The sequence below is a fragment of the Scyliorhinus torazame genome, chromosome 2 (genome assembly GCF_047496885.1).
Source record: "Scyliorhinus torazame isolate Kashiwa2021f chromosome 2, sScyTor2.1, whole genome shotgun sequence".
Lineage (NCBI taxonomy): Eukaryota > Metazoa > Chordata > Chondrichthyes > Carcharhiniformes > Scyliorhinidae > Scyliorhinus > Scyliorhinus torazame.
The window spans coordinates 118,347,349-118,371,300 of record NC_092708.1 but is presented as its reverse complement, the minus strand read 5'-3'; the positions used below and the strand labels follow the sequence as shown (position 1 = coordinate 118,371,300).

At 43.0% G+C, this 23,952-nt stretch overlaps 1 protein-coding gene across 2 annotated transcripts in view; it reads right to left on the bottom strand.

Annotated features, from left to right (window-relative positions):
- LOC140391400 (cytoplasmic dynein 1 intermediate chain 2-like) overlaps positions 1–23,952 on the bottom strand; it is a 135,340-nt gene that overhangs the window by 21,321 nt on the left and 90,067 nt on the right. For both annotated transcript variants that reach the window (XM_072475943.1, XM_072475948.1), the window contains 3 exons: positions 21,167–21,329; positions 20,973–21,072; positions 2,372–2,497 (listed from right to left, as the gene is read on the bottom strand). In XM_072475943.1, the coding sequence (XP_072332044.1) occupies positions 2,372–2,497; positions 20,973–21,072; positions 21,167–21,329 (389 nt within the window). The remainder of the gene's footprint in view (positions 1–2,371; positions 2,498–20,972; positions 21,073–21,166; positions 21,330–23,952) is intronic.

Genomic DNA, 23,952 nt, shown 5'->3' with positions numbered 1-23,952 from the left:
GGACACAGATATAATCTGAATAATCACCTTTACAAATGAGGCTCTGGTAATTTATTCTTTAAATCTGAAAGACTACTTTATCTGGTCATTTATACTGTAAATCTGAAAGAACACTTTCTATATCAATGAAAAGTACTTTTATTCTACTGCAAGCAACTAATAATAATCTTTATTAGTGTCACAAGTAGGCTTACATTAACACTGCAATGAAGTTACCCTAGTCGCCACACTCCAGCGCCTGTTCAGGTACACTGAGGGAAAATTCAGAATGTGCAAATTACCTAACAGCACGTCTTTCATGACTTGTAGGAGAAAACCGGAGGAAACCCACGTAGACACAGGGAGAACATGCAGACTCCGCACAGACAGTGACCCAAACAGAGAATCGAACCCGAGACCCTGGCACTGTGAAGCAACAGTGCATACCACTGTGTTACCGTGTCGCCTACAAATACTTAATCACATGTTGATAATGTTATTTTGTTCAATGTGGCTTTATGTATTATAAGGTTGTATGACTAGCTTTCCTGGACATAAAGGGCTATCGCTCACAGAGCTGTTTGAGGAGGGAGGTTAAATGGAAAGAAAAGCTGACTTGCATTGTTCAACTTCAATCCCTGCCAGCTGAATATTGCGTGATATTGATGGAACTTGCAAATGGCTTCTTGATTGAAGCTTGTTTTTTTATGATGTGGAGATGCCGGTGGTTGGACTGGGGTGAGCACAGAAAGAAGTCTTACAACACCAGGTTAAAGTCCAACAGGTGAATGAAGAGAATAACATACCTCTTCATTCACCTGAGGAAGGAGCAGCGCTCCGAAAGCTAGTGATTTGAAACAAACCTGTTGGACTTTAACCTTGTTTTTTTAGTAATGCAAGTAACACAGGGATATCGGACTCTAATTGTGAATGCATCAACCTAATTTCCCTCCTAACAGCAGCGTGGGTGTACTTATACCACATGGACAGCAGTGGTTCAAGACGGCAGCTTATCAAGGCCAATTAAGGATGGATAAAAAATGTGGGCCTAGCCAGCAATACCCTATCCCATGAATGAATAAAACCAAATCTAATACACTTCTATTGTTACAAAATGTGTACGATACCTTACATAGCTGCCATGTGATAAACATTCCTTGTAAAGGAAGGTTTTTACAGAACAAACCAACATAAGTGTTGAAAATTAAAGTGAATGCTAGACTGATTAAATCATTAAGTTGACAGGCTTGGGAAAGTATTTGGCAATGGTCCACTTTTCTTTCTTTGAATTAAATCACAGCTTGGATAAGTAACTGGCTATCACATAGAAGACAAGGGTGGTGGTGGATGGAAAATTTTCAGACTGGAGACCAGTTACCAGCAGTGTACCACGGGGATCCTATGGTATTTGTGATTTTTATCAATGACTTGGAGGAGGGGGCTGAAGGGTGGGTCAGTAAATTTGCTGATGACACCAAGATTGGTGGAGTAGTGGATGAGGTGGAGGGTTGTTGTAGGCTGCAAAGAGACACTGATAGGATGCAGAGCTGGGCCGAAAAATGGCAGATGGAGTTTAACCCTGCTAAGTGCGAGGTGATTCATTTTGGTAGAAAAAATTTGAATGCGGATTACAGGGTCAACGGCAGGGTTCTGAGGAATGTGGAGGAACAGAGAGATCTTGGGGTTCCATGTCCACAGATCTCTGAAGGTTGCCACTCAAGTGGACAGAGCCGTGAAGAAGGCTTATAGTGTATTAGCGTTTATTAACAGGGGGCTTCAGTTTAAGAGCCGCTGGGTTATGATGCAACTATACATGATCCTGGTGAGACCACATTTGGAGTATTGTGTGTAGATCTGGTCACCTCATTATAGGAAGGATGCGGAAGCATTGGAAAGGGTGCAAAGGAGATTTACCAGGATGCTGCCTGGTTTGCAGGATAGGTTTATTGAGGAAAGGTTGAGGGAGCAAGGGCTTTTCTCTTTGGAGCGAAGGAGGATGAGAGGCGACTTAATAGAGGTTTATAAGATAATGAGGGGGGTGGATAGAGTGGACGTTCAGAGACTATTTCCTCGGGTGGATGTAGCTGTTACAAGGGGGCATAACTATAAGATTCAGGGTGGGAGATATAGGAGGGATGTCCGAGGTAGGTTCTTTACTCAGAGAGCGGTTAGTGTGTGGAATGGACTGCCTGCTGTGATAGTGGAGTCGGACACTTTAGGAACCTTCAAACGGTTATTGGATAGGCACATGGAGCACATCAGAATGACAGGGAGTGGGATAGCTTGATCTTGGTTTCGGACAATGCTCGGCACAACATCGAGGGCCGAAGGGCCTGTTCTGTGCTTTACGGTTCTATGTTCTATGTTGGCTGGACAAGATCTCATACTATACCTGGCAGTGAAAGACATACTCTGGGGTGGTTTTCTTAAATTTCATGTTCCATACAAGAGCTACACCATCTGGTTCGTGAGGAACATCTTCGTTGTTGTTGTATGAGGCTACAAGAAGTTCTGGATACTGTTGACAGCAAAATCAGAAAATAAATATTAACATGAAAAGTGGACTACCTCAGGCACAGCTATACTTTGCTGTGTGACAGTTCACATTATAGCTATATGTCAGTCATTGTTGCAAACAGATGGGGCTTGAAACCACTGCAAAGCTGACGTATATACAAATGTTTCAGAAACCTACAGAATCCATGATTGGCCATGATGTCCTACAACACAATACTTCATTATTAAAGACAGTTATGAAACTAGTAAGCTTAAAGCTACAAGTTAAGTACGTGATTCATAAGTGATAAACAACTGCTATTTATAGCATGATTTAGTTTTTGTGAATTCTTCCATCAATAAAAATCATCACACTTTCAAAACAAAAGGCTTGAGTATTGGTAAAGATGTTTGCTTTAAGTATAGAACAATGTTCACAATTATTAAGGAATACATTGTACAGCAACCTCTAGTGTCCACAACTGTACAGTTAAATGTGGAAATCAGGAAATTGCTCTGTCCCTCCACAAACTGGACTACACCTGCAGCTCATCGAGAGACAGACATTTAAACACGTGTGTGTGAAGTTGCTGTACATATTCATTAGGTACCCATTAAACACACTAGAAAAAGAAATCAGGGCTTTCATTCAAGTGTCAAGTGAATTTTTAAGGGCAAAATACACCTTTATGCAACATGACCATCTCTCTGGCACTGAAAATTTACACGGTGTGAATTTTCATTCCTTCAGATTTTAATTATTGTTGAAGATTTAAAATTAATTTTTCAAAAATCTTTTTTGTCAGTTTTATCTCGCTCCCATAAAACCATTTTTCTTTACCTCTCTTCATTTTGTTTTCTGTACGTGACTTTACATTGAGTTAAATATTTTTTGATTTAGACTGTGGACTCGGGAAGGATTCTTAAATCTGATCGAGGTGGCACACCATTGCTTACCCTATTCACACAGATCCCCTTGTAGAGGGTGCCGTGCTGTTCCGGGGCTCTAATACAAACCTGAAATATTCATGCTATTTCTCTGCCCATGAGTGATACAAGAGCTGCCAATTATTTCTAACATTTCTGCTTTTATTTCAGTCTTCCCGTATCCACCCTAATTTGCTTTTGGATCAAGATAGAATCCAAACTATCATAAACTTTAAAAAGTATTATTTTAATGCAAACTTATTATCATGGGGAAACCAACATTATATCAATATAAAATTAGCTTTTCAGGATCAACATGGGAACAGGAGTAGGCCATTCAGCCCATCGAGTCTGTCCAGCCATTGAATGAGATCATGGCTGATTTGTGACCCAACTCCATATACCATATTGACAAATGGTCACCTGGACTCGAAACGTTAGCTCTTTTCTCTCCCTACAAATGCTGCCAGACCTGCTGAGATTTTCCAGCATTTTCTCTTTGGTTTCAGATTCCAGCATCCACAGTAATTTGCTTTTATCCATATACCTGGCTTTGGCCCACATCCTTTAATATCATTGCTCAACAAAAATCGATCTCTCTCAGATTTCAAACGAATAACTGATCTAGCTTCAACTACGGTTTGTGTGAAAGTTCAAACCTCTACACGCTCCCAATGAAGAAGTTCCTCTACATCTCTCCTGAATGGTTTAGCCTTAATTATTTGACTATACCCCTAGTTTTAGAATCTCCAACTAGTGCAAATAGTTCATCTTTATCGACTCTGCCTTTCCGTTAATATCTTGAATACTTCGATCAGATCACCTCTTAACCTTCAAACTTTTAGCGGACACAAGTCCGATTTGAATAATCTCTCCTCGTAACTCAACTTCTGTAATCCAGGTATCATTTTTGTAAACCTATGTTACACCCCCTCCAAGGCCAAAATATCCTTCCTAGGGTGTGGTGCCCAGAACTGCTCTCAGTACTCCAAGTGGGATCTAATAAGGGTTTTGTACAGCTGCAGCATAACTCCTGTGTCTTTAAGAAGTTACTCAGTAACAGAAGTAAGAAGTTACTCAGAAATTAGAAAACTGTAAAAACTCAGGCCAGACTTTTACATTGCTCAAGTGGGCATGCGCCCGGCCCGGAAGTTCATAAAATTGCACGTGAAGGCGTCAGGCATATGATTCAATGTCATCGCACATCCACGCAATATTTTGGTCGGAGCCACAAGTCTGCCGACAATCAAGAAGCGAATTTAAATTAAACAGCAACTGAATGGGATTCTACATTGCCCGCCTGTTGGCAGACAGGTTGATTGGTAAGGCAGTCTTTGTGTTTTAGCTGCAATCTCAATCCAGGACGGGATGAAAGTCAGGGCTCAAATAAAATTAACAAATGTGTTTGGGGACTGAGATCAGCGCATGATTGTGCTGCCCAGATACCCGCTGCATAGTTTTGCTGCTGATATTTTTTTTTTTTAACAAGTCAGCAGCAGCTATCATCCTGAGGAAGCATATTGGAACTTCCAGCCTGCACACGCCTTTTTCTCAGCACCCACCCGCCCATCGCATCAGCACTCAGCCTTTCATAGAGCGTATTTCCCACTGAATGGCCATTAACTGAGTAGCCAGAGTAATATGTTAACAATGCGGGTTTCACATCTGCTTCTCTCTCTCCCTCCCCCTCCCTCCCCCTCCCCCCCACTCCACTTGGGCCAACTAGTCCTAGTTGCCCTTTGGCACACTGTACAACTTTGTTCAGCCATTCACACATTCTAATCTCTTTATAAGTGACACTATCAGCACCCTTCTTAGCCTTAATCACCCCATTAACATTCCTTTTGTCTTCTGTCCTCGACATCATTGGCTATCTCCACCTATTAGAACATAGAACATAGAACGATACAGCGCAGTACAGGCCCTTCGGCCCACGATGTTGCACCGAAACAAAAGCCATCTAACCTACACTATGCCATTATCATCCATATGTTTATCCAATAAACTTTTAAATGCCCTCAATGTTGGCAAGTTCACTACTGTAGCAGGTAGGGTATTCCACGGCCTCACTACTCTTTGCGTAAAGAACCTACCTCTGACCTCTGTCCTATATCTATTACCCCTCAGTTTAAAGCTATGTCCCCTCGTGCCAGCCATTTCCATCCGCGGGAGAAGGCTTAACACTAACACCATGAACGCTACATTTTGCCCATGTAAGGAAACAATCCGATAACAAAACAATCACATTGGTGATCTAACTTCAGTTCACCGCAAAAACAATAGGTCTGAGACTACCTCCAGGATATTGGTCTGGTTGGTTCCCATTGCTTAGACAGTCCAGTGTGAAACCAAATGTAAACTGTTGAAACTTGATATTCTGTACATTTAATACAAGAATCCATGGCCCTGTTCGGTCTCTTATCACTTAAATTAGCTGTTGGATTAGAGCAACATAGCAGTCAGCAGTGTAACACTAGTCACCTGGCCCCATATAAGCATTATATAGGCATTGCTTCAAGACAAGTAGACAAATTGCCTTCAAAGAATTTCCAAACTTATTTTTGTTTCTGTTGATTTGTGAGAAGCACAGATGCGGAATAAGAATATACTAGCTTAATTTTCACCACAATAACTAGAATTTGACAATGAACCCAGTTAATCAGTAAATAAATACTTGAAATATAAACAAAATGCTGGAAATACTCAGCAGGCCAGGTAACATCTCTGGAGACTTAACCTTTCATCAGAACATAATAAAATATATTGTTGCTCACCAGTTAGACTACAGGTAAAGAAGGATTTTCTGGATTAATTCATTTTCATTGGTTAACACCAAATAAGTGAACGGAAGTTAGAAAGGCTAAAGAATGGAGTATGAAGTCTGACATGGAGTATTAAAGTAAATAACACGATTTGACAGACACAAAAATGAATATACAGTTGAAATTGGTGAAAAAGACACTGGGGCCTTAAAACTATACATCCAGAAAGTGTTAGAGTTTGCCATTATTGCTCTTCTGACAGTATCTACGGGAGTTCAGAAGTATTCAGTTAAATGTGGATTCCATGCTCCTCTGTAGGATGCGCTGTTGAAGTTCCATCATTTTCGGTATGGAAACCATTGAAAAAGATATGCTATCTTGAATGAATTGCAACTGAGGCCTGAATTTTACACTTGGGGCGAAGTTGACTTTGGGGGGAGCAGATGTGAAACCCGCATTGTTAACGTAATATTACTCTGGATACCCAGTTAACGGTGGAAATAAAAGAGGTTCTGAACACAATCTTTCAAAAATCATTGGATGTAGAAGTATGTCAGAATATCGGAGGATTGCCAATTTGTTTGTACAGGAAAGGAGGAAAAAAAATAAGCTAATGTTGAGATGCTTTAGTATGGAATAAAATTAAAGGATGGAAAAACTTGTTTAATTAACTTGCTGGAGCTTTTTGAGGAGGTAACAGAAAGGGTTAATGAAGGCAATGCTGTTGATGTGGTGTATATGAACTTTCAAAAGCCATTCAATCCAGTGCCACAGAAGAGATTAGTGAGAATAATTATAGTTCATGGAATAAAAGGGATAGTAGCAATGTGGATGCAAAATTGGCTGAATAATAGGATAAAGAAAGTAACAGTCAATGGATATTTCTTGGGTTGGAGGCTAGCTTGTAGCTATTGTTCCCCAGGGGTCGTTATTCGGGCCCTTGTTTTTTCCTGATATATATTAATGTGGAAGGGAAGTTAATGAGTTACCAATTTAGAAGCATGCTGGGAATATTGACTATATTTTAACACTGCTTTTGAGCGAAAATAAGTAGGTCAAGTAATGTAAACTAAATACTGCTTAGTATTTTGTACTCGGCCTTATTATGATAATAAGTTGTTCTTCCGAAGGACAACAAAGTGCGTACTCGAATTGTTTTTAAACTAAGGGCAAAACATTCATATTTCCTCTTGCGTATGTTCCCAAGCTTTATCTCTTCAAAGTTGTTTATTTCACACTATAAATATAATGGTTTTCGGCTGTATAACTCAGAGTGTGATGCCCTGGCTTTGCAGCTAGAACACTCTCTCTCCGCAAATATATTTGTGTAAATAAATTTCCTTAAATCAAACCTCGAGGAATTTATCTTTATTATGATTTCCACAACAAATTGACGTAGTCGTTGCAGTTTCCCTAATTTAATGGGAAGTGAACCCCGAAACGAATCTCTAAACAGGATTCTCTCAGCTGAAAGGGAGAGAGCCATAGCGCGACCCCAGCTGAAAGGGGGGTCTGCGGCTCGGTAGCCTTAATTACTGGCCAGTGACTCATGCTAGGATAGTTACCTTAATTAATAAATTAATGATAGCTGCATGGGAAGAAAAAGGTACCTTAGAGATTTAATTTTTAAAAAAAAGACTTTGAGGTTCGTGAAAGGATAAACACCGGTGTGCACTCCCTGTAGTATTTGTAAATGATTTCCACGGTTGTTGTTCTTGTTATATATACATGTTCTAAAGTATTTTTCAGAAGGAACAATGAGCAATGAACTCGACGCCCCCTCACAGGTCGTCCCAAAGCCTCGGTAAAGATATCCGGAGCGAGAAAGAAGGTGAACTCCTTCAAGAGGACAGATAAGGGAGTCAAAATGAGTAAGAAAATGAAAAGAAACAATCGTAAAGCAATGGATTGAGGTAGGAAAACCTACATAACCCACATAGGAATCTAATGAAGCTGACCCCCTCTCAGAAAAGAAAACGGGAGTAAAAGTAAATAGAAGATTAAGGTAAAAGCGTAACAGATAAGTTCCTGTAGAGAAAGGGAATACAGATTTTCTGTAGCCGTGAGATAAGGCTAACGGTTAACTGTGATATTTGTGAGCTGCAAGAATCTGTGTGTTTTGTTTAACCAATTAATTTTAGTCAAAGCATGAAATGGGTTGTATTTTTTATCGTCTGTCTTTGTGAGTCACAGATTATAACTTAAGTGATTTTTGTTGAGATTTCTCTGATGAGCGGAAACATTGGAAATTACGATCAGTTTAAAAGAAAGAAAGTGCCTTTATGAATAAAAGTAATTGAATATGAATATGTTTTTAGATTACGTGAAAAAATGTAAATGGCATCATGCCAAGTTCTCCACCCCTTAGATTCTGCAGGAAACATTAACCATTTCAGCAGACAGTTGATCTTTTCTGAATTGACAAAGAAAAAATATACGTCTCTGAGAATAGCTAATGCCTATAAAATCAATCATTGGAAATTGACTTAAATGTGTGCTATTTATAGCCCCCTCCCAGGGGATGTTTTGCTGCTTCTAAAATACTCTTATGGTGCATCTTGGCTTTGAAGGATGGGATCCCACCCGGCATAAATGGGGGCTGGGTTCCCAATAATGATAATCATTTGAATGAAGGAAATGAGTCCCTCGAACACTGGTTAGCAAATAGAGGGAAAGAGGCTTTCATGCAAGGGGCCAAGAAGCATTTAACCCCCAGGAAGGATGTACCCCACCTAGCGACACCTTCCCCTATTAGGCAGACACTCTGCAAATTAGGAGCAGTAATACATTGCATTGATAATGGAATGTTTGTAGAACTGTCTCAAATACGAGCTCACTAGCTGAAAAATGTAACAACTTCTGAGCCTGCGCCCGATCGCTCTGTGTCTGTGCTCTATGCTGGCAGCTGAACTTTAACTCTTACAGTACCAGTTAAAAAAACATTTTTTTTTAAACTGCAGGAAGTCTTACAAAAGATTAATGATCCTTGGGCACAGCTATTAAAACACCTGATAGAGTCCAGATGAGAGAATATAGTGACCCATTGCGTGGCTTGGTATGCTCGTGAGGATGAGCATGCATACAATTTATAAACGCAAAGTCACTTAGGACAGCAGACATCATTGCATGTCACTCCTTTTTATTTTTCGGTGTTGTGGAATGTTAGTACAGTTGACCCATAGTCAGAGGGACCTTTTTAGGATGGGTTTAACTTCAGAACCCCATTTAACATTGGTCGTAAGACATCCCGCTAAGGCAAAGCAAATAGGAGAAGTGATCAAAGTGGCCAAAGGAAAAAAGTAATACATGGGATTTATATTGAAATGGACGGACGAAATTGCCTGATAGAATTTTATGGCAAACAGGAGGGCAAAGTGATCTGGAAAGAGGAGCAATGGCCTGCTACATTTGAAAGACAAAAACCACCCCAAAAGAGCCATCATTTACTCCCTTCAATCCTGGCCCAGGTACTGGCACATCTACAGGCCCAACATAAAAATCATGTTGGAAAAATACATTCTGCCCCAGCGCATAGGGTGCAGTTACAGAAGAACATTGCCTTGCCCTGCTTAAAACTATACAGGTTGGCACCAGAAGCAGAGAAAGGGATAGGGGGAGTGATCAATGCACTATTACAGCAAGTGGTGCTGAAGAGAACACAAAGCCCCTGCAACACCCCTATACTCCCCACTCCAAAGGTAGGAAGACCCAACGAGTGGTGGTTTGCGCAAGATCTTAGAGCCATCAATAAAATTGTTATCACTATTGCTCCATTGGTGCGGACACAAATGTCATTTTGTCTTCTATACCACCAACAACGGATACTTTCTCAGCCTTTTTCTCCATACCATTGCACCCAGAAAGTCAATATCTATTTGCCTTTACATATTGGAATTACCAGTATTAAAAGAGATTTGGACGAGTGCCAGTTGGCTGCATGCTCAACATTCCCTCAATATGACGACGATTTATTGATCGCCTCACAGGGAGGGCTAGTTTGTCAGCAGAATATCCTTTTGATATTATCACATCTGGCAGAAAGAGGGCATAGGATCTCAATGGACAAGCTGCAATTCTGTCAGGAGACAGCAGTATTTGGGATTTCAGCTGCAGCAAGGACAGCAGAGGCTTGGGTCTGAAAGCGTGCAGGCTGTAGCAAGGGTTCCAACTCCACGCACAAAAAAGGAAACCTTTACCTTCCTCGGAATTGTGGGCTATTTCAGGCAGTGGATACCGGACTATCGAGAGATGGACGCAGTATTGCGCAAGGCTACTCTCCAGGATGCCCCTTCAGTTGTTACCTGGATCCCAGAGAGGGATCAAGCAGTTCGTAATTTGAAACAAGCCATGGTTAGCACCCCTGCCTTGGGACTTCCTAATTTCAGCAAGCCCTTTACTCTTTATTTGAATGAAGCAGGGGGATTTGCAACAGGGGTCCTGGTGCAAGAGCATTGAGGAGGGAAAAGACCCTTTGCCTATTAGCCGGTGTGGTAAACGGTATGGCAAATTGCTTAAGAGCAGCAGCGGCCATAGTAGAAAAAAAAAATCATCAGTTTTGCCGCTGCTTAATTCATCCGCAATGCAGCATTTTACTGCGGCTCGACACACTGGGTACAACGTAATCCTCTCTTAAACCAACTTTACCTACAAGCGAGCGCCAGCTGTCAACCCTGCAACACTCTTGCCCGTGCCATCGGAAGCAGAACAAATGATCATGACTGTTTACAATTGGTTGAAGCCACCACAATCCCTCGACCTGATTTATTGAGTCACCCACGAGAAAATCCAGACATCATCTTTTTCACCGATGGGTCAGCAAAACGACCAAATGATATGACCCCCCTGGCCGGCTATGCAATGGTAACTCCATTCGAGATATTGGAAGCTTTTGCTCTGCCTTCGGGAACGTCTGCTCAAGCGGCCGAATAGTTTGCCCTTACTAAAGCATGTATTCTAGCTAAAAATAAAACAGTCAATATTTATACTGATTCCCGATCCGCTTTCGGGGTAGTATATGATTTTGGCCAATTATGGAAAAACAGGGGATTCATATCTTCCTCCGGCCAATCTATTAAACATGTTAAATTGGTTTTAAATTTACTAGATGCTGTTCAGCTGCCCAGCAAGATAGGCGTTTTAAAGTGTGAAGCGCATACTACCGCAGACGAAGTCTCATGCGACAATAGATTTGCTGATAAAATAGCAAAGGAATTGGCTCTCAAACAGCAGCCATAAATGCAAGCGGCTGCAGTTGAACTTCCATCCACCATAACAGAACCAAAGTTAAAACAGGCACACGAGCATGCTTCCCTACAGGGGCATCGCTCTTGGCTAATAGCAGTTTGCTATCAAGATAATTTTGACAGGTGGATAAGGGCTTTGAAAATAGACCTCTCAGAGAGTTTTACTTTTGGAGTTTAAAAATTTAATTCCTGATGTAGTGCAAACTCATGTGGAAGAGCAGAGGGTTAAAACTGCAAGATTAGCAGCAGAAATGGCAGATGATTATGAATTAGTTCATAAATTAAAGCTTGGTTTCCGACATCAGTTTCAGCCTGTGAGGCATAGGAACTGGGGACATGAGAAATACTCAAGTGGTAAAGGTAAAGGTGATCTGATGGGAGATAATAAGGAGAGCGTACCTCAGATTAAAAAAGAAATCCAGGAGGGTGGAAAAGAAATGAAAAGTTTCAAATGTTTTCACTGTAATAAACTAGGCCGTGTAAAGTCACAGTATCGGTGGTTGAAGCACTGGGAAGGCTGATGTGGTAAAACAGGATAAGACAGTGGGGTTTGTTAAAGTGAAAAAGGAAAGCCCAAGTGAAGCGAAGGAGGTGCAAAAGATTGTACAACCTGATCACGAAGTGATTGATAAGAAGGTGCCAAATGTTTTTCAAGAATTTACTTGCGTGGGTAAAGTTTACTCGTGTATCAGGAGGAGCAGGTAATGAAGTCACAATTTTAAGAGATACGGGAGCTAGTCAATCTTTGATGGTAAGAGATGAGGGGTTATGTAGTCTGGGAAGAATGTTGCCAGAAAAGGTGGTAATATGTGGAATTCAGGGTGAGAGGAGTAGTGTTCTATTATATAAGGTAAGGTTGGAAAGTCCAGTGAAGAGTGGTGAAGTGGTAGTAGGAGTAATAGAGAAACTATCTTGTCCAGGAATACAGTTTATCTTGGGTAATGATATAGCTGGATCGCAGGTGGGAGTGATGCCTACTGTGGTTGATAAGCCAGTGGAAAATCAGACAACCGAAGTGTTGAAGGACGAATATCCTGGGATTGGGATACCAATGGGTATTAACAGTGACAGGGAAACTCATTTCACTAGCAAATTGACCAAAGCCCTAACAGAAGCCATGGGATTTGATTGGAAATTGCAAATACCATACCAGCCACAATCCTCAGGAATGGTGGAAAGGGCGGATGGAATAATTAAAACTGCAGTTACAAAAGTGTGTCAACAAAATGGGCTGCTATGGCCAGATGCCAAACCCATAGCAATGTATGCGCTGCAAAATCAGAGAAATCGTAATACGGGTTTAACCCCGTATGAGATATTAATGGAATGTCCCATGACAACTGGAACGAAACCCCCAATGACTCCAGCGGCAGTAGCCTTAATATGGGCAAATGAGGCATCACTAAAATATGCCCAGGCCATGTGTGAAACCGCTGAAAAAATAAATAAAAATAAATTTAAAAATCATGAAAAGGTGCAACAGGCTCAGATGCACCCAAAAGAGGGAAATACACACCCATTAAACCTGGAGATCAAGTATATGTGAAAGCACTAAACAAAGATTCTTTTTCTCCTAGGTGGAATGGACCCTACCAAGTGCTGCTAACAACCCGAACAGCCGTTAAAGTAAAAGAAAAGCCAGATGGGATCCACGCAATTCGTGTAAACTACATCATACTAGCAAAACGCTAACCTGAAGAGAATGACGGCGTTGATGTTTTTATATTATCATATTAATCCAACATCATGTAGAGGGTAAACTGCATACTTACACCTTAATATGCATGACTCACTCATACGCAGAGAGGGTAAATAAATTCAGTTGTTGGGTTTGTACACAAATTCCCAGATGCTTGGGGGAGGGCATCCCCATGCGACCTATCCCATTCACCAGTAGAGATAGCAGAATGGGCTCCAAGACAAAATAGTACAGGACATGGTGAAGATACACAGAATATGTTAGATTGGAAATTAGCTGGATACGATATGAATAGGTTTGAGGAATGGTGGTGGCCTAGATTTAATGTGACACGCCAGCTGCCCTGTTTGATCCTTCCCAATTATACTGGAGTCCCAAAAGGAAGTATATGCTTTAAGAATCATAAAACATATGGGACCTACCCAGTCGGCACGAGTCAGTGCGACCAGACCTTGAATTGGCAACCCCCTATGTTCCACCTTACAGCTAAAGGATTATCCATCTTTGATCAGGAGTTGAAAATCAAACTAGTGGAGGCTCCTGGGAAGGGAATCGATTAGACTAATGATGACTGATCGTAAAGGAAACCTGACCGCATATAACGGCACGTATTTTATCACTGGCCATACCAGAAAATTGGGACGGCTCCTGCTATTTGAGATAGCTAATCCCTTATGTGCATCACATTCAGTAACTGCAGGACCATCCCCATCACAGGACGACACAAAGTGTTATAACATGGGCACAAATGCTGGGAATAATGATACCACCATTAGGAATAGCCACTAATGCATACGAACTACGAGATATCCTTGAGCAGGTAGCTAATGACACTGCAGAAGCTGTTAACCAGATAGAAACTGAGATGGTCGCTATAAGAGCGGTTGCCCTGCAGAATAGAATGGCTCTTGATTTCTTGTTAGCTGAAAAGGGAGGTACTTGTGCTCTGATTGGAAGTGGCTGTTGCACATACATCCCTGATAACTCAGAAAAATTGATAATCTGGTGGATCACATTCGTAGAGAGGTAACAAGATTACATGAAAATGAGGGATGGGACTTTGGCTTTGGATGGTAGGATCGTCAGAACAGAGGATTGTGTTCTGGATTATAATCGCAATTGTAATCTTGTTTGTCGTATGGTTACTGTTTTGATGTTGCGCAAGATATTTTTATTGTACGAACACGGGAGAACAGCCCTAGCCGCCTTGCCTCCTTGCTACCAGGCTCATAACATGCAGGGAACTGTCATACGTCCGTTCCCCCTACATTATAAACCACCCTTCTCTACGGAGGACACGATAATTTACTAAAAGGGAGGGAATTGTGGAAGGGAACTTAATGAGTTACCAATTTAGAAGCATGCTGGGAATATTGACTATATTTTAATACTGCTTTTGAGCGAAAATAAGTAGGTCAAGTAATGTAAACTAAATACTGCTTAGTATTTTGTACTCTGCCTTATGATAATAAGTTGTTTTTTCCGAAGGACAACAAAATGCGTACTCGAATTGTTTTTAAACCAAGGGCAAAACATTCATATTTCCTCTTGCGTATGTTCCCAAGCTTTATCTCTTCAAAGTTGTTTATTTCACACTATAAATATAATGGTTTTCGGCTGTATAACTCAGAGTGTGATGCCCTGGCTTTGCAGCTAGAACACTCTCTCTCCGCAAATATATTTGTGTAAATAAATTTCCTTAAATCGAGCCTCGAGGAATTTGTCTTTATTATGATTTCCACGACAATTAATGATCTAGGTCTCGGTGTGCAGGGGACAGTTTCAAAGTGTGCGGATGATAAAAAACTTGGAAGTGTTGTAAACTGTGAATAGAACAGTGCAGAACTTTAAAAGAATATAGACAAGTTGTTGGAGTGGGCAGATAGGTGGCAGATGAAGTTCAATGCGGAGAAATGTGAGGTGATGAATTTTGGTAGGAAGAACATGGAGAGGCAATATAAAATAAGAGCTAAAATTGTTAGTGCAGGAGCAGAGGGACCTGGGTATATATGTGCATAGATCATTAAAGGTGGCAGGACAGGTGGACAGAGCAATTAATAAAGCATATAGTATCCTGAGCTTTGTTAATTGGGGAATAGAGTAAAAGAGCAAAGAGATTATGCTGAACTTGTATAAGATATTGATTGGACTTCAGCTGTCATATTGTGTACAGTTCTGGGAAGGATGTGTAAGCATTGGAGAGAGTGCCGAAGAGATTTACAAGAATAGTTCTGGGGATGAGAAACTTCAGTTATGAGGATAGATTGGAGAGATTAGGACTGCTCACCATGGAGAGAAGGCAGCAGAGAAGAGATGTTCTCTATTATGAAGGGGCTGGACAAAGTAGATAGGAAGAAACTATTCCCGCTCGTAAAAAGATCAAGAATGAGGGGATACAGATTTAAAGTGACTTGCAAAAAAAGCAAAGGTGATATGAGGGAAAAAAAACATTTTCACACATGGAGTACTTCAGATCCAGAATGCACTGCCTGGACTTGTGGTGGCGGCAAGTTCAATCGAGGCATTCTGAAGGCCAGAAGATGATTAGTTGAATAGAAAATGTGCAGGGGTAGGAGAAAAGGCACCAAGTCATGATGCTTGTTTAGAGAGTCGGTGCAGACACAATAGACCAAATGGCTTCCTTCTGCACGGTAACAATTCTGTGATAGGGGCTAGTTAAGGGCTGCCAGTACAGATATGCCTGAATAGACGATTGAGGAAATATTGGTATATATTGATAAGAGAAATGCACTTAAGTGTGTACATGGATTGTTAACAAGAGAACAGATAACATGCCACAAAGGAGTCTCTTTTTTTTTTAAAAATATATTTTATTAAAGTTTTTCGATCAAACAAAAATTTCCCATTTTACAACTTTGTAATAATATATACATTGATCGTTTTTTAAATAAATAATATGCTAACTAACGGCAACTGCCAACAACAAAATAAGAAACAACAGAAATAATAACTAAAATAGTAACTTTGTGAAATCAAATATAAATAACTAATATATAAACACACACATAAAACCCCTGAGGACCCAAATGAGTCGTCCCCCCCCCTGGGTTGCTGCTGCTGCCTTTCCTATTTTCCCTTATCGCTCTGCGAGATAGTCGAGGAACGGTTGCCACCGCCTGGTGAACCCTTGAGCCGAACCTCTTAGTGCGTACTTTATCCGCTCCAATTTTATAAACCCTGCCATGTTGTTTATCCAGGCCTCCACGCCCGGGGGTTTAGCTTCTTTCCACATAAGTAGAATCCTTCGCCGGGCTACTAGGGACGCAAAGGCCAAAACATCGGCCTCTCTCGCCTCCTGCACTCCCGGCTCATCTGCAACCCCAAATATAGCCAACCCCCAGCCTGGTTCGACCCGGACCCCCACCACCTTTGAAATCACTTTTGCCACACCCACCCAGAACCCATGCAATACCGGACATGACCAAAACATGTGGGTGTGGTTCGCCGGGCTTCCCGCACATCTCCCGCACCTATCCTCCACTCCAAAAAATCTACTCAGCCTTGCTCCCGTCATATGCGCCCTGTGTAGAACCTTGAATTGTATCAGGCTGAGCCTGGCACACGAGGACGAAGAGTTTACCCTACTTAGGGCATCTGCCCACAGCCCCTCTTCAATCTCTTCCCCCAGCTCCTCCTCCCATTTTCCCTTCAGCTCCTCTACCATCGTCTCCCCCTCGTCTCTCATTTCCCTATATATATCTGACACCCTACCATCACCCACCCATGCCCCCGAAATCACTCTGTCCTGGATCTCTTGCGCCGGGAGCTGCGGAAATTCCCTCACCTGTTGCCTCACAAATGCCCTCACTTGCATGTAGCGAAATGCATTCCCAGGTGGCAACCTATATTTTCCTGTCAGTGCTCCCAGACTCACGAATGTCCCGTCTAAGAACAAGTCCTTCAATTTCGCAATTCCTGCTCGCTGCCAAGATTTAAATCCCCCATCTATCCTTCCCGGGACGAACCTATGGTTGTTCCTTATCGGGGACCACACTGAGGCACCCGTCACTCCCTTATGTCGTCTCCACTGCCCCCAAATTTTCAGAGTTGCCACCACCACTGGGTTTGTGGTGTATTTTTTCGGGGTGAACGGCAACGGCGCCAGTGCTTTTAAGCTAGTTCCCCTACAGGACGCCATCTCCAGTCTTTTCCACACCTCTCCTTCCCCTTCCCTCATCCACTTACATATCATTGACACGTTGGCGGCCCAATAATAATCACTTAGACTCGGCAGTGCCAGTCCCCCTCTGTCCCTACTGCGCTGCAGGAACCCCCTCTTTACTCTTGGGGTCTTTCCAGCCCACACAAAGCTCATAATGCTCTTGTCCACCTTCTTAAAAAAGGCCTTTGTAATCAGTACAGGGAGGCACTGGAACACAAAAGGAAACCTCGGAAGGACCACCATTTTAACCGCCTGCACCCTGCCCGCCAATGACAGGGGCGCCATGTCCCACCTCCTAAAGTCCTCTTCCATCTGCTCTACCAGTCGTGCCAAGTTAAGCTTATGCAAGGTTCCCCAGTTCCTGGCCACCTGGATCCCTAAATACCGGAAATCTCTTATTACCCTCCTCAACGGTAAATCGTCTAGTCCCCTGCCCTGTTCCCCGGGGTGCATCACAAACAGTTCCCTCTTCCCCATATTCAATTTATATCCTGAAAATTCTCCAAACTCCCTGAGTGTCTGCATTATCTCAGGCAACCCCTCCACTGGGTCCGCGACATACAACAACAAATCATCCGCGTATAATGACACCCGATGCTCTTCTCCTCCTCTAAGTACCCCCCTCCACTTCCTAGAGCCCCTCAGCGCTATGGCCAATGGCTCAATTGCCAACGCAAACAGTAACGGGGACAGGGGACATCCCTGTCTTGTACCCCTATATAGTCGGAAGTGGTCAGATCGTTGCCTATTTGTAATCACACTTGCCACCGGGGCCCTGTACAGGAGCTGAACCCATCTAATGAACCCCTCTCCAAATCCAAATCTCCTCAGTACTTCCCACAGGTAGTCCCACTCCACTCTATCAAATGCTTTCTCTGCATCCATCGCCACCACTATCTCCGCCTCCCCCTCCGGTGGGGGCATCATCATCACCCCCAGCAGCCTCCGTATATTAGCATTCAATTGCCTCCCTTTAACAAACCCCGTTTGATCATCATGCACCACCCCAGGGACACAGTCCTCTATCCTCGTCGCCATCACCTTGGCCAAAAGCTTGGCATCTACGTTCAAGAGGGAAATAGGCCTGTATGACCCGCACTGCAGCGGGTCTTTGTCTCTTTTCAGGATCAGCGATATCGTCGCCTCCGACATCGTCGGGGGTAGTGTCCCCCTTTCCCTAGCCTCATTAAAGGTTCTCGTCAGAAGTGGGGCCAGCAGGTCCACGTATTTCCTATAGAACTCCACCGGGAACCCATCCGGTCCCGGGGCCTTCCCTGCCTGCATGTTCCCAATTCCTTTTACCACCTCCTCCACCTCAATCTGCGCTCCCAGTCCTGTCATCTCCTGTTCCTCAACCTTCGGGAACTCCAGCTGGTCTAGGAAACGCATCATTCCCTCTTTCCCTTCCGGGGGTTGAGCCTTATATAGCCTCTCGTAAAATACCTTAAACACCCCGTTCACCCTCTCCGCTCCCCGTTCCATCTTTCTCTCCTCGTCTCTAACCCCTCCGATCTCTCTCGCCGCCCCCCTCTTCCTAAGTTGTTGGGCCAGCAGCCGGCTCGCCTTCTCTCCATATTCATACTGCACTCCCTGTGCCTTCCTCCATTGTGCCTCCACCTTACCCATGGTCAACAAGTCAAAGTCCGTGTGCAATCTCCGTCTTTCCCTGTATAGCCCTTCATCTGGAGCCTCCGCATATTGCCTATCCACCCTCAAAATATCCATAGCGCGGGAACAAAGCCCGCGCTTCCCTCTCGGCCCCACCCCTGATGGCGCAGCTCCCTCTCTCCTTCCCCCTTCCCTTCCCCACCGGCGCCCACATTTCTTCGTGTGCCCCCCCTTCGAGGGGAAAGAAAATTTTCCCCCATCTGATTCACAGTCCCTTGCCACCACCTCGCTACTTCATTTCAAAAACTCTTTCTCAAATCTAGTCCAACTTCTCCTCTTCAATAAATGTCCATGCCTCCTCTGCCGTCTCGAAGTAGTGGTGTTTACCCTGGTGTCTTGCCGGCTGCAACATTCCGAATTTCACTTTCCTCTTGTGGAGCACCGCCTTGGCCCGATTGAAACTCGCCCTCCTTCTCGCCACCTCCGCACTCCAATCCTGATACACGCGGATCACCGCGTTCTCCCACCTGCTGCTCCGTGTCTTTTTCGCCCATCTCAGGACCATCTCCCTGTCCTTGTAGCGGTGGAACCTCACCACTATTGCTCGAGGTATTTCTCCTGCCTTTGGTCTTCTCACGAGGACTCGATACGCTCCCTCCACTTCCAGGGGGCCCGTCGGGGCCTCAGCTCCCATTAAGGTATGGAGCATCGTGCTCACATACGCCCCAACGTCCGCTCCCTCTGCCCCTTCGGGAAGACCCAAGATTCTTAAGTTCTTCCTCCTCGAGCTATTTTCCAGGGCTTCCAGTCTCTCCATACACCTCTTATGCAGTGCCTCGTGCGTCTCCGTCTTCACCACCAAGCCCTGTATCTCGTCCTCATTTCGGCAGCTTTTGCCTTCACTCCACGGAGCTCCATCTCTTGGGTCTTCTGCGCCTCCTTTAACCCCTCAATCGCCTGCAGCATCGGCGCCAGCACCTCCTTCTTGAGCTCCTCCACACATCGCCGGAGGAACTCCTGCTGTTCCAGGCCCCATACCAACTGGCCTCCCTCCGCCGCCATCTTGCTTCTCACTTCCCTTCTTTGCCGCTGCTCCAGAGGATCCTCCGCAATCTGGCCACTATTATCTCTTCTGTCCATTCACATCTGGGGGGACTCCCTTCTATGTCGCCTCACAGTGGGTTTAGCCTTCGAAAATTGCCGTTGGGGCTCCCGATAAGAGCCCAAAAGTCCGTTAAAAAGGGAGGTGCCAAAACGTGCGACTTAGCTGGTCATCGCCGCACCCGGAAGTCCACAAAGGAGTCTCTTGATATTCAAGACATACCATATTATGAGGAATGTGACACTGTAGGTAGTAAGCTTGTAACTAAAGAACACAAATTAACCAATATCTTTTAGTGTGTTTGAGTGTGCGCCTGTGTGTGCGTGTGCCTGTGTGCGCGTGTCTGGAGTTGAGAAGTGGAGTGTGTTGGATACATAAAAAGTAGTATCACCGTTCACTGTTAAGACCTTTGCTGTTTTGTATTTATATAATATATAAATGACCTGAAATTGGGTAAAGCAAGTACATTTTGCTGAAATAATGGCAGTGAAACTATCAGTGTTTGCCACCATTGCTTCTCTGGCAGCAACTACTAGAGTTCGCACACGTGCAGTTCAATGCAGATTCCACACATTTCAGTGGATGCGCTGTTAAAAGTTCAATTTTTGCACACAGTTTCGGTATAGAAACCCTTGAAAAAGTCACACCTTGTTGAATGAAGTGTAACTGAGGTTTTAAAGAGTGCTCCAAGTTCATAATTACTGCCGAATGACTTCTTTGATCCTGAAAACGTAATTTTATATTGGTATTATTACACATTCAGAACTGCTCAGTGTCAATGCAAAGGAGAGAGTTAGTATAATAAGCCCATAACACATCCCATTGACATTTTAGTCTACAGACAGAATAAAAATTCAAATTTCTGCAATTATTGCCTTAATATTATTTATCAAAAAACACAGCACTTTTATTAAACACCCTACACAATTTGAAAGAGAGGGAAAAGAATGCCCTAGCATAGAAACAAAACTACCTGAGGTGACCAGTCCATGCATGTAACAACACGATGTTTTGACCAGCGTTCATCAAAAAACTGCCTATTGAGAGAAAGTTTAGTTCCACCTTGGAGTTCACTGTTAAGAAACAAAATGCAAGTCAGAAATGTTGTTCAGTTGTTCAGAAACAGTTCTGCTGCAATAAATACAGTAATAGTTATGTAAATAGTACCCTTCTTTTTCTTCTAAATCCTTGCCACTGTAATCAAAAAAGAGATCTTTATGTTCTGCAAGAGCCCGTTCAATTATTCTGGTGCTGTGATCAAAGAATGTGAGGAATTCATCAGAGTGAAGTATCTGCTGTTTTTCCTCTTCTGTAAGTTCACGTAGTGCACCTGCAAATTGAGGTAAGCAAATCTTTCTTATTTTAGATCTTGTTATTTTAAACATTATTTAATTTAGGAAGGTATTTAGCATCTTAACGTTAGCACCAATTCAATCTGGTTTCCTTTCAAGATGCATCGAATAGGCCATTAGTTGGAATTGTCCATTTAAGCATTGACCACAGAATCTACTGCAATTTCTTGCTGACATTTGAAACTCAAAGACTCGACGGAAAAGAAAGGTCAGCAGCATTTTTTAAACAAAAACATTTTCCGCATTCAGGAAAAAAACTATAGGCATATGAAATTAATTTTATTCTACCTTTTTGATCAAGGAATTAGTTTACCTATGATCTAAAATATCCTCGACATATAATAGGGCAAAGCAAGGATTAATGCTTTAGAATCTTCATTGCAGAAAACGTACACATGGTGTGGTACTGACCCATACAATCTGAGGTTGTCTCAGGGTCAGCCCCTAATTTTCATGTTAGTTCATCTTGGATAAGACAACAGTAGAACCAAACCAATCAGCACCAGTCCCTGAGCTGAAGAAGGAGGCAGATAAAGAAGGAAAAAAAACTTGTACAATGCTTTTCACGGCCTCAGGATATCTCAGGGCTTCACAGTTAATTATGTTTAAAGTGTAGTTATTCGATATGTGGGTAGGAAATGAAATAAAAGGTAAATAGCAATGAGGTAAATCGCCAGTTAGTCTGCTTTCCATGTTTTAAAAAAAATTTAGAGTACCCAATCCATTTTTTCCAATTAAGGGGCAATTTAGCGTGGCCAATCCACCTAGCCTGCACATCTTTGGGTTGTGGGGCGAAACCCACGCAAACACGGGGAGAATGTGCAAACTCCACATGGACAGTGACCCAGAGCCGGGATCGAACCTGGGACCTCGGCGCCGTGAGGCAGCAGTGCTAACTACAGCGCTACTGTGCTGCCCTTGCTTTCCCATGTTGACAGACAGAAAACTCTTCTGTTCTTTTTTGAATAGTGCCAAGGATCTTTACACCCACCTGAACCACCATGGGCCTTGGTCTAATGTCGCCTCCAAAAAAGCACCCTTAATCCTATCTTTCAACCAACATCACTAAAACAGATCATCTGCTCATTATCACATTGTGTACAAATTTCCAGTTATCCTTCGGTAGAATAGGGATTGCAGCTCAAAAGTATTTAATTATCTCAAGAAGCACTTTGGTTCATCCTGAGGTTGTGAAAGGCACTAAATTAAATACATCTTTTTTTTTACACCCTCAGTACTGAATGAAATTAAGCCAAGTATTTGGAGGTACTCTGAAGCTACAACCTTCTGACACACTTGCAAGAGTAATACCACTGAGCCAAACTGACACTTGGTTAAAAGGCCAGCACAAGATGGCCACTCCTGTCGGCTACCCCTATTGCTTTTGCTGCAGAAGTGCATATGTGGATCTCAGGGGAACAGGTGATCAGATTCAATTGTGATTCCCTTCCAAATCCAAGTCTACCAATATGCACTATCCAAGTTTATACGTGTGGAATTTGGACTTGATCCCAAGGGTCTGTTGGCAACCATGGAAGCACCCCAAGCACAACTCAAGCCTACATGATGAAGAGAGGAAAATAAGGACCTGGGTAAGGAGATCTTAGGGTAGAAAAAAAGTTTCTTCTTCAAATATTATTCAAACTAGATAACAAGCACAACATCCACTATAACCTGCATTGAAGTAGTGCCAACATGATTGGAAGTCTACAAAAGTTATGCAAGGCTTTGCATTCACTGAATCAGATAGAATACTGCATTCAATGTCAGTCACTACATCCTAAAAGCATCAATATCCACATGGTGGTTACGGGGATAGATTGGGGGAATGGGCCTAGGTAGGGTGTTCTTTCGGTGGATCGGTGCAGACTCGAAGGGCTAAATGGCCTCCTTCTGCATTGTAGGAATTCTATGATTCTAGTAACACCGTGAAACAGCTGGCTTCACCTGGTGCTCAAATTTGGAGGCACCTATCCCTTTCCGGATAATCTGAGGTACACTGGGTACTTTTCCGGACCTGAAATGGCGGCCTTAGGCCAATTCATGAATTTGCATGACATACAACAATCACTGATCTGTTCAGGGTAGCCAGTGTTGGGTGGGCCTACTGTGTTATGGGGATAGGATGGAGGTGTGGACCTTGGGTAGGGTGCTCTTTCCAAGAGCCGGTGCAGACTCGATGGGCCGAATGGCCTCCTTCTGCACTGTAATTTCTATGATTCTATTACCCCGAAGGATGGCTTTCATGTGTCCTATTTCAGCACCAAGCTTGTACGGTAAGCAAATGGTTCAGGCCCTATTTATGAGCTTGCCAATAAAGTCAAACTTATAGTTCATGGAATTAGAGGGATCCCAATGAAAAGCTTAGAGATCATGTCCCTTTTCTCAGCAATTCTCTATTTCTATACTACCAAGCAACTTACTTGTATACCTGACTTAATTCAATCCAGAGCTTTGAGTCAGACAGGGAACAGGCAAATCCTCTCCATTATAACAACGGCTTTCAAGGTACATTGGAGCTAAGCTGGAAGATTTGGATCTCTGTCCTACATCATATTTCCCAGAGTATTGTGCCTTTTGCAGGCACAGAACTACCAGACT